This window comes from Miscanthus floridulus, chromosome 8 (assembly GCF_019320115.1).
Source record: "Miscanthus floridulus cultivar M001 chromosome 8, ASM1932011v1, whole genome shotgun sequence".
Lineage (NCBI taxonomy): Eukaryota > Viridiplantae > Streptophyta > Magnoliopsida > Poales > Poaceae > Miscanthus > Miscanthus floridulus.
In genome coordinates this window covers 224,314,548-224,324,635 of record NC_089587.1, presented here as the reverse complement: position 1 = coordinate 224,324,635, position 10,088 = coordinate 224,314,548, and the positions used below count along the sequence as shown (strand labels likewise).

At 47.9% G+C, this 10,088-nt stretch overlaps 1 protein-coding gene across 1 annotated transcript; it reads right to left on the bottom strand.

The window, feature by feature from the left end:
- Window positions 1-4,055: 4,055 nt before the first annotated feature.
- Window positions 4,056-9,856, bottom strand: LOC136478325 (uncharacterized). Its single transcript, XM_066476732.1, has 2 exons — window positions 8,015-9,856; window positions 4,056-4,835 (listed from the first exon to the last, which is right to left on the bottom strand). Exons 1-2 carry the CDS (start codon window positions 9,512-9,514, stop codon window positions 4,437-4,439), a joined length of 1,899 nt encoding a protein of 632 aa, XP_066332829.1. The 5' UTR covers window positions 9,515-9,856; the 3' UTR covers window positions 4,056-4,436.
- Between the last annotated feature and the right edge of the window lie 232 nt (window positions 9,857-10,088).

Below are 10,088 nucleotides of genomic sequence, written 5' to 3'. Positions count from 1 at the left end.
CACATATTTAGGGGGAGGCTCTACACCCATGGCTTGAAATCTCAGTATTTAATTCATATCTTTTGTAAGATCTAATTGGATTGTCATCAATCACCAAAAATGGGGAGATTAAAAGTGCAATTAAGCCCTAATTGTGAGTTTTGATGATAATGACCACGCAATTAGAGAACTAATAAGATTTATTGAGATGACCAGCAGAGAATTTATATTCGAGGATGCTATACGAAATGGAGGAGCCCCCAATTATAAATATAATTGGCTTCAAACTCAAAAGAGGTTTAAGATTCTTTTATATCTTGAATTTGAGTATAGGAAAAGCCATACTATAAAGGGGGGCACAATGCTTAAGCTAATATGTGCTATCAAGTGCTTAAACAACCACAAGCATCCTCAGATTCATAGCCAAGATAGTATGCACTTCATTATTACCCTTGCTGTCTTGCGTGGGTGCGAGCTTCGTCTCGCCCAACCCCTTGGGTGTGGGATCCGGCTCGCCTGACCCCTTGGTCGTAGGCTCTATCTCGCCCGACCCCTTGGGTGCAGGATCTGGTTTGCCTGACCCCTTGGTCATGGTCTCTGTCTTGTCCGACCCCTTAGGTACGGGATCCGGCTCAATCGACCCTTGGGTGCGGGATCCGTCTCGCCCGACCCCTTGGTCGCGGGCTCCACCTCGCCCGACCCCAAGGTCACGGGATCCGCCTCGCCCGACCCCGAGGCCGTGGGCTTCATCTCGCCCGACTCCTTGGTTATTGTGTCCATTGGGGGCTAGGGGGTATATATACCTTTCCCTTTCCTCGCCAACGGCTATCTGTGATTTGAAGTGACCGTTGGGGGCTGGCGGGTATATATATATATATATATCTTTCCCCTTCCTTCCCAATGGTAACCAACCTGCTCTCTTCTTCCTCACTTCAGCACGTCCAAAACAGAGCAGGAGCTCTCTCTCTCACTCCATTGTTGGCCTCAAGCCCCCAAGCAAATCTATTGATTTCCACATCAATCCTTGAGGGAAAAGGGTCCAAAACTTGATTCGAGAGCATCTCCAGTGATTCTCAAACTCTAAAGAGCACTTGGTTCATGTTTTGGTTGGTGGTTGTGTTTGTTACTCTAGAGCTTGGCTCCTAGTCGGCTAGAGCGTCGCCCGTGGAACTTGCCAACTTGTGTGGTAGCCCTGGGAGGTTTGTAACCATCTCTCAAAGCTAGTAAACTCACCCCTTATCTCAAGAGTTAAGTCTCTTGACTTAAGAACGAGGAAGGGCTAGAAAGCTCTAAGCCTTAGTGGCTAACCTCAACAATGTGGAGGTAGGCAAGCCTTAGTTGCGAGCTGAACCACGGGATAAATCATTGTGTCACTTGTGCTTAATTTACATTACTGGTATGACATATTGTTGGTGAGGTGATTTCTAGAGTTTGAGGCTGATCTACTTGTGTGTGGTGTTTCCACCACTTTCAACTGTCGATCTGTGATCTACTACCCTGCAGGAAGCTAAGAAATATACCCGATCTAAATTTCGTTGGGTAGATTTTGAATTGAGAACTAATCTCTCCTACAGGTGCGGTAGTGCCATGCTCACAGAGCGGCAGTGCCGCGGGTGAATTTGACTTCGGTTTGAGTTGAATTTTTACAGACCTATTCACCCTCCTCTAGGCGTACCAGAGATCCTATAAGCTACATAGTTATTAAGGCATCGCCTAGGCGTCCAGGCGATTTTTGAAGCTGGGTGTCAGTCTCGCCACGACCTTCGGTCGTATGTCGTCCCCTTGCGCCGGAAGGCGTCACCTAGGCGCGATTGGGCATCTAGACGGACGTCGCACAAGAGCAGATGAGCGTGCGGGGGGTGGGAAACAGAGAGAAAGAGGTGGGGGAAGAGGCGTGCGCGGAGCCGGGAAGGAGAGTTGCGCGCGCAGGGGAAAGAGGCGCCCAAAGCGAAGTATATCAGCCCGCGCGGGGGAAAGGAAAGAGGCCACGCAGGGGAAAGGAAAGAGGTCGTGCGAACCTGGACTCCCTGCTGGTGGCGCGTTGCCTCCTTCCATCAATCTGCGAATCCTCCCTCTTCTTCGATGACTCCTCCCTGATTCGTGCCTCCCCATCCGCTGGCCTGCAAGCCCACGTCACACAGGTATGAGGAGCCATCCCTGATTCGTGCCTCCCCATTCTCTTCCTCTTTCGATGTCCCTTCCTACTCTCCTGCACCTCTGTTGTGTTCTATTCTCCTCTACTTGCTCTGTTCTACTCTCCTCTGCTTCTTGTGCTTAGATGTGCCTCTACTCTGCTTCTTGTTGCTTGCTCCTGAATTGGCTCTAGAATTGGCAGCAGAAAGGTATGTATAAATGTATGTTTGTGCTGTCCTATGGAAGGTTAGTGTATGTGTATGGCGTCGCCTCGCCGCGCGCCTAATTTGCTTAGGCGTCTGGAAGGGGGTGGAGCGCCGCACCTCGCCTTACCGCCTTAAAAACTATGATTAGCTAACAATTACTACCTCCATCTTGCAATGAGTGTTAGCGATGGCAGCGGGGCGGGTTCGGGGCGGATATTCACGGGTCGGGTTCGGATTCGAGTTCGAGTTAGATTTTCTCCCCACGGTTTTTGGGTTCGGGGATCCAAAATTTATCGGATTCGGTTTGGGGTTTCGGTTGTCACCCGCGGATGCCCGATGGATGTCCGAAATAGACATTTTGAATAAAGAACTTATCTATTTTTATTAATAAATTGTTTTTGTAAGCAATTAAAATTGTTCTAAGTTGAGTCATTAAATTGTGTGTTGTTTATTGCCTCTTGTTTATACATGTGAATATATAATATATATCATGCATATGTTGCTAAAAATTCCTTATTATTTTTTCTGTATTGCCATGTAGCGGTGGGTTTCGGGGATCCGCCGGGTTTGGTTTTGGGTTTGGATTATCACCCGAACAGGTGTTCGGGGTGGTTTCGGGTTCGGGTCCACGAAGGCTCGACCCGATCTGAATCTGTCCCGTTGCCATCCTTATTATGAGTGATCCTTGGGTTTGTCCCAAGTCAAAGTACGTTATATTTGACCAAGTTAAAAAAAAGATTATCAATATTTATGATACCAAATAGGTTTGCTATAAAAATATATTTTATGATGAATTTAATGATATTTATTTGGTATCATAATATTGATATTTGTTTTTACAAACTTGGTTAAACTTAAGATTATTTTTTTTGCGAAAAAATTAAGATTATTTGACTTCAAACAAAACCAAAATGATACTTTTTGCGAGATGGAGATACTAGTTCATCAGTAAGTTTAGGAAAGCTAATACATGTTAATAGTTCATATACACTTCAAACAACTATCCAACCACCCATTAATATTTAACGGTTGGATCCAATAGCCTTTGCTAACTTAGCACGAGTGGATCTAAATGGATCCTAATAAATAGACAATGCACGAAAACGAGTTAAGTGTGTGTACGTGTATGAGTATTAGTATTAGTAGCGGTATTTAAACCTTCTCAAAAAGCCAGGACTCTCTCCACCTCCTGTTTTCTAAAAAAAACATGGAAGAAGAAGAAGTGAAGTTCGAAGAACCAACTCATCATTTTGAGTGGGTCAAGCATAAAAATTGCCTGCGTGGGGTAGAACCAGAAGAGATATATGGAAATGGACATGTTGCAGTCAAAATCTATAAACCGAGATCCGAGGGCAAACTGCGATCGTGTCACCATCATCAACCAATCAGTGGTTGATCGAGCTCGAGCACCATCTACCTTTGCCAGTTGACCAGTGCGGCTCTAAACCGTAACTACCCACTGAGGGCATTACTTAGAACACAGGAATTTTTACATGTTCCTACGTTTTTCATGTGAAATTGAACAGATTCTTATAAAATTCCTACGTGATTCCTATAAAATTCCTGCATTCCAAACATAGCCTAAAGACTAGCGATACAGTACAGTGCCATTGACGACAAGTAGATTGCCTTGGAAACAAATCATGGGAAAATATCAAAATACACTGTTGTTACACATCAGCAGAAACTCAGCAGAACACTATAAACAGGAGAAATGGAAGCAGCAAACAGCAGCAGTAAGAGAGTGAACAAACAAGCATGTGCATTGAGCTTCCTCTTTGCGAGAAAATCGCTGCATATTGGTAATCTTCCATACAACAGGGGGAGAGGAACACTACAGTCCCACATTTTTTCCAACGACAGGGCCGTATCATCATCTGTCAAACATACATCCAGCAAGATGAAAAACGGAGGGGGACAAAAATAGCGCTGACTGAATTACAGATTAGTGGGGGTATAAGCCATCTGTACGTTCTCAAGGAGATTCGACTCCGATCCATTGCCACACCACGGGGGTGCTCCAGGCACAACATCAATCTGCCTCGGGCGTGCAGCTGCCATCAACAACTAACATCTTAAGAATACAAAGACAACTTACTATGCTGGTGAAAACGTGGTTTATTCCTCGAAGCCATCCATCATGGGGTGGTGGCGGCCTCCTTCCGAAGTGTTCTTTGAGGACTGTTTTCGGGCTGTGCCCCGCCTGCTCTTGGCTTTCTTTGCCTTCATCCTCCGCTTCTTCTCAGTGGCATCAACCCAGGTGTAGTCCGACGGTATGTGGAACGGATCGACCTCATCTTTCCAGTTCCGGCTATCACCACTGTCAGTGGATTGCGTACCTCGGCCACCCTTTACCCATGAATACCATGAGCCTGATCCTTCTGATTCTTTGGCTTTCGCATCCTGAAATTGTGTCGGGCTTGAAGGTGGGGTGGCAAACTCGTCTACAGGCTGTAGTTCTTCGAACTTTGTGAATGTCACGATGACTCGTATCGTTGGAACAATTGGGATGGCAATCTGAAATAAGACACTACAGAAAGTCAGAGGCCACTATGCAAAAATTGGTATTAACGCTGAGTACGTGCAAGAACAGCTTTCATGAGAGCACCACGCATCTTCCCCGTGAAAAGTGAGATTTTGAAAGAAATATACACGGCCGAAACCACTTAAACCTAAAGGAGCACCCAACACCTATGGTTCTTTTCCACTAATCCATGCTCACTTCAATCAATCATAAATCATACAACCCATCCTGCGGCATGTCTCAATTAAAATATCGGTACATCCCAAATATATAAAAAAGCGCATTGATTGGCAAATTGGAAATAAAACTTGGCTTCGCATCAAAATGCAAAAGAAACAGCAAGAGTTGCAGATAAAATTCACAATTTCATCAAAATAGACTAGGAACAAATAGCGTCACTCATAGTTGTCCTGGATTAATAAACATTTTTCAGGAAAGAGTGGGTAGGAAATGTTGTTGTAAGACACATCATCAACTAACTTCAGAGTGCAATGGTCAGTAGGAGCAGTGGGTCATTAGTTTTCTGGTGGTTTGAAGTAGGACCCAGCTAATCAAGACTTGAATGGAGAAAGAGACAAAGTGGGTGAGTGATAGGGTGGCTCAAGAAAGTTTTGAAAAATGAAAACCCCAACACGAAACACATCTTTTTGGCAGCTTCTGAAATCTGCAAGATTATTGGCATGGATGGTGGGAGCAACCACCCTGCTAGCCACAGTTCAAGGATTTAAAGTTGATTAACAAAAATAGCAATTATAGTATGGCTAACCAAGCTGTTCAACCATATTTTTCGATCGAACAAGATGCCTGATGAGTGGAGGAGAAGTATATTGGTACCAATCTACAAGAATAAAGGGGATATTCAAAATTGTACTAATTACCGGGGAATTAAGTTGATGAGCCATACTATGAAGCTATGGGAGAGAGTTATCGAGCATCGCTTGAGAGCAATAACGCGGGTCTCTATGAACCAATTTGGTTTCATGCCCGGAAGGTCAACCATGGAAACCATTTTCTTAATAAGACAAGTTATGGAGCGGTATAGGGAGAAGAAGAAGGACCTACACATGGTTTTTATTGACTTGGAGAAGGTTTATGATAAAATACCAAGGAATGTTATGTGGTGGGCTTTGAAGAAACATAAAGTCCCAACGAAGTACGTCGGGCTCATTAAGGACATGTACAACAATGTTGTGACTAGAGTTCAAACAAGTGATGGAGACACGGATGACTTCCCGATTAGGATAGGACTACATAAGGGTCAGCTTTGAGCCCTTATTTGTTTGCCGTAGTGATGGATGAGGTCACAGGGGACATACAAGGGGACATCCCTTGGTGTATGCTTTTCGCGGACGATGTAGTGCTAGTTGATGAAAGCCGGACATGAGTGAATCAGAAACTGGAGTTATGGCGGGAGAGTTTGGAGTCCAAAGGTTTTAGACTCAGTAGAACTAAAACCGAGTATATGAGATGTGACTTCGGCACTACTACTCGGGAGGAGGAAGATATTAGTTTAGAAGGTCAAGTAGTGCCTAGGAAGGATACCTTTCGATATTTAGGATCAATGCTACAGAAAGACGGGGATATTGATGAAGATGTTAGCCATAGAATCAAAGCAGGGTGGATGAAGTGGCGGCAAGCATCTGGTGTCTTATGTGACAAAAGGGTACCACAGAAGCTAAAAGGCAAGTTTTATAGGACAACGATTAGACCTGCTATGTTGTATGGTGCAGAATGTTGGCCTACGAAAAGACGACATGTTCAACAGATAAGTGTCGCGGAAATGCGTATGTTGCGTTGGATTTGCGGTCATACAAGAGGGGATCGAGTTCGGAACGATGATATACGTGATAGATTAGGGGTAGCACCAATTAAAGAAAAGCTTGTCCAACACCAGTTGAGATGGTTTGGACATGTCCAACGGAGACCTCCAGAGGCGCCAGTGCGTAGTGGAATCCTAAGTCAGGATAGTAACGTGAAGAGAGACAGAGGAAGACCGAAGTTGACTTGGGTAGAGGCAATAAAAGGAGACTTGAAAGGATGGAATATACCCAAAGACTTAGCCTTAGATAGGAGTGCTTGGAAGACAGCTATTCACGTGCCTGAACCTTGATTGCTTCTGCTGGGTTTCAACTCTAGCCTACCCCAACTTGTTTGGGACTCAAAGGCTTTGTTGTTGTTGTTGTTGTTGTTGTTGTTGTTGTAACAAAAATAGCAATGATGTGACAACCAGATAAAAAGGGCAAGATAGTTCACACAAGATTCTATGACTCAATGCTGTACCATATACATCAGAAATGGCATACAATTAAAGTGGATAAGTTGTAAAGATGCCCACATTGGAAAAACCATTAGATGTGGGTATGGCATGTGGGCACTGAAGCCATGCGTCGAAGAGACACTGATGGCTTTTTTCCAAGTTGGTTCAATACTGCGATGGTACTTTCCAAATTTAACTTTTATCATGTCCATTTTAACACATACAAATTTTCAATTTCCCCTTATTCCAGAAGGGATCATGGCCAACAGTATTAGTAGCTTAAAAGCAAAGTTTTGCTTCTTAACTATCTATGGATCCTATGCGACCAAAGAAAATATGGTAAAGTGACATTATATTTTCTTATGACTGTATCCATGTTAGTGAACAGGTGGGCACCACATCTTATGATTGTGTCCTTGTTAGTGCAAATAATTGATTACCAGGAAGACACCACATAAGATGCACCAGTTCTATAACATGAAGTATGCTTTCTTAAAGTTCAAACAAACACAATGTTTGTTATTAAAAAAAATAGTTCCAAGAAAAAGGAAACATGACTAACCAAACATCATTGTAGGAATTGGGGAAGGAAGTGGTCGCAGTAGAGATCCAAACAACACGATGGACAAGATATTAACCAAAGTCAATAAGGATAAGAGCACACACAACGGATGCAACCAACAATGGCATCTCAAGCAACAAGCATGCAGTATTATACTAACTTGCTACCCTTACAGGGCAAATAATTGTTAGATGTGGTAAGAAACTTGATTCAGATTTGACAGAATATCTTGACTAGCAAAGAAACATAGTTGTCCGTCAAGAAATAATTGGTATGTGATTTGATTGGAATAAATGGCAAGATGTAATATGCTGGAAGCACGGGTAATGTAATCAAGGTGGCAGATAGTGTACCTTGACTGCAAATGTGCCTGTAGGAAGTTTGGTTGTCAAGAGTTCCCTAAGCCTCCTGACAGCCTTCACTTTGTTTGCTAGGACATCAAGCAGAGGGATGAGTTCATCTGTCTTCAGAGGGAAATCCGGTGTCAGCCACAACACTGGTCTTAACCCCTTCTTGTACTCGCTTTCATGTTTTAGAGACTCAGCAGATGAACCGCCCTGCTTCTTCTTCCCGCTGCCCTTCTCCTTTTGCTTCCCTGGGTCACTTGCTTCATCCTTACTCCCCACCTTCGATGGCTTGTCATCACCCTTGGCACCCTTCTTGCCGCCCCAACCGAACCATCCCTTCTTATCTTTGGCCACACCATTCGCATCCATATGATCAGCACCAGCATCACCTTGGTCGCCCCTCTCCTTAGATTCCTCATCGTTGTTCCCCATCCTAAGCGCAGAATCAAGTTGCTTCCTCTCCTCGGCTGTCAACACTTCGTCTAACTCAGCATCAAGCTCCGCACCCCTCCCGTTCTTCTCCTCCCCGTCCATGGCAAACAGCTCCTCGTCCGTCATCGCCCCAGGCACGCGCCTAGACTTCACGGTGACGAGGACATTCTGCATGTCATACACCTTGGCTTTCCAGTGCCCGACGGCTTCTGACCTCTCTTGGCGGCGCCAATTCAAGTGCGGGACAAGCTCCGCCTGTGTGACGTCGATCCCCGGACGGTACATGTTGGTCTTGGACATCAAGGCCACCTCATGCGCCACCTCAGACTCAGTGGGCTGCACGCCCGCCCCCTCCAGCGCATCCGTAATCTCCTTATCCTTGTGCGCCAGCACGATGAGCGAGCCCGGGTGCAGCTCCTTGCCCCCGGCGTCCTCGGGCCTGGCGCCGTCCCCGAGGAAGAGGAACGTCTGGTCCGAGCGCTGGATGCGGAAGCCGTCGAAGCCTGCGAGCGTCATGTCGGCCCGGAGCGCGGCGCCGCGCTTCCAAATGCGGTAGGTGTCGGAGGGCGCGATGCGGCCGATGAAGGGGATGACGGAGGACTCGAAGTGGAAGGAGATCTCCATGTAGAAGTCGCGGATGCGGGAGATGGAGGCGAGGATGCGCGGGAGGCGGCGGCACCACTTGGCCCAGGCGAGTGGCTGGTAGTGGCGCGCGATGATGGTGGCGATGGCCTCCTCGCGGGTGCAGACGGCCTCCTGAAGCGCGGACCAGCCGTCTGCGTTCTGCAGCGACCAGTCAGCTCCCGCGGACATGAGGATGTCGGCGGCGACGGGGTCCCGTAGGCGCACGGCGAGGTGGAGCGGGGTCTCCCTCCGCGGCACGTCGCGGCGGTCGATGACGGCGGAGACGGCGTCCGCCACGGCCTCCCCCGCGATGGACTCCTCCTCGGTGGCCACCTCCCCGGCGCGCGGCAGGCGCGGGAGCGCGGCGACCAGCCGCCGCAGCGCCGCGTGGTCGCGCCGCAGGACGGCCAGGTGCGCTGGGCTGTGCGCGTACTTGGACGCGTCGTCCATGGCGGGGGAGCGGGGAGCGGGGAGCGGACGTGGCTAGGTCAGGCGGATCTGGGGAGGGAGGGGCATGGGGGATGCGGGCGTGGCCAGATCTGGCGCGGCGGGAGGCGGACGCTCCTCCGGGTCGCGGCCGCGCGCAGCTCCGGCGCCGGCGCCGGCGTGGTGCGGTGCGGGCGAGGGGCGGACGAGCGGTGGGAGGGTCTCGAGGGGGAGGGCTGTCTGTCTGTGTCTCTCTCGCGCGCGCTGGCTGGCTCGGACGCCCGGTCGGGACGAAGACGAGACGAGACGAGAGGAGAGGGGAGGAGGAGGAGGCCACACCGCCACACCCACAGCCACAGGCAGGCTAGTGTGCTGTTCCCCTCGTCCTGGCGCCACCCGCGCTCTCTCTCTCGCTCTCTCTCTCTGTCTCCACTTTTCCTGTCCTGTGCTGTTCCCCTCGTCCCGTCCCGTTCCGTGCCATGAATTCGGTGACGCTGTTGATGCAAATGATCGGCATCGAGTGGGTTTCACTTGCTTGTACAGCTGCTAAGCAAGATTTCATGATGAGTGATTATCACTCACTCTTGACAGATTGGAT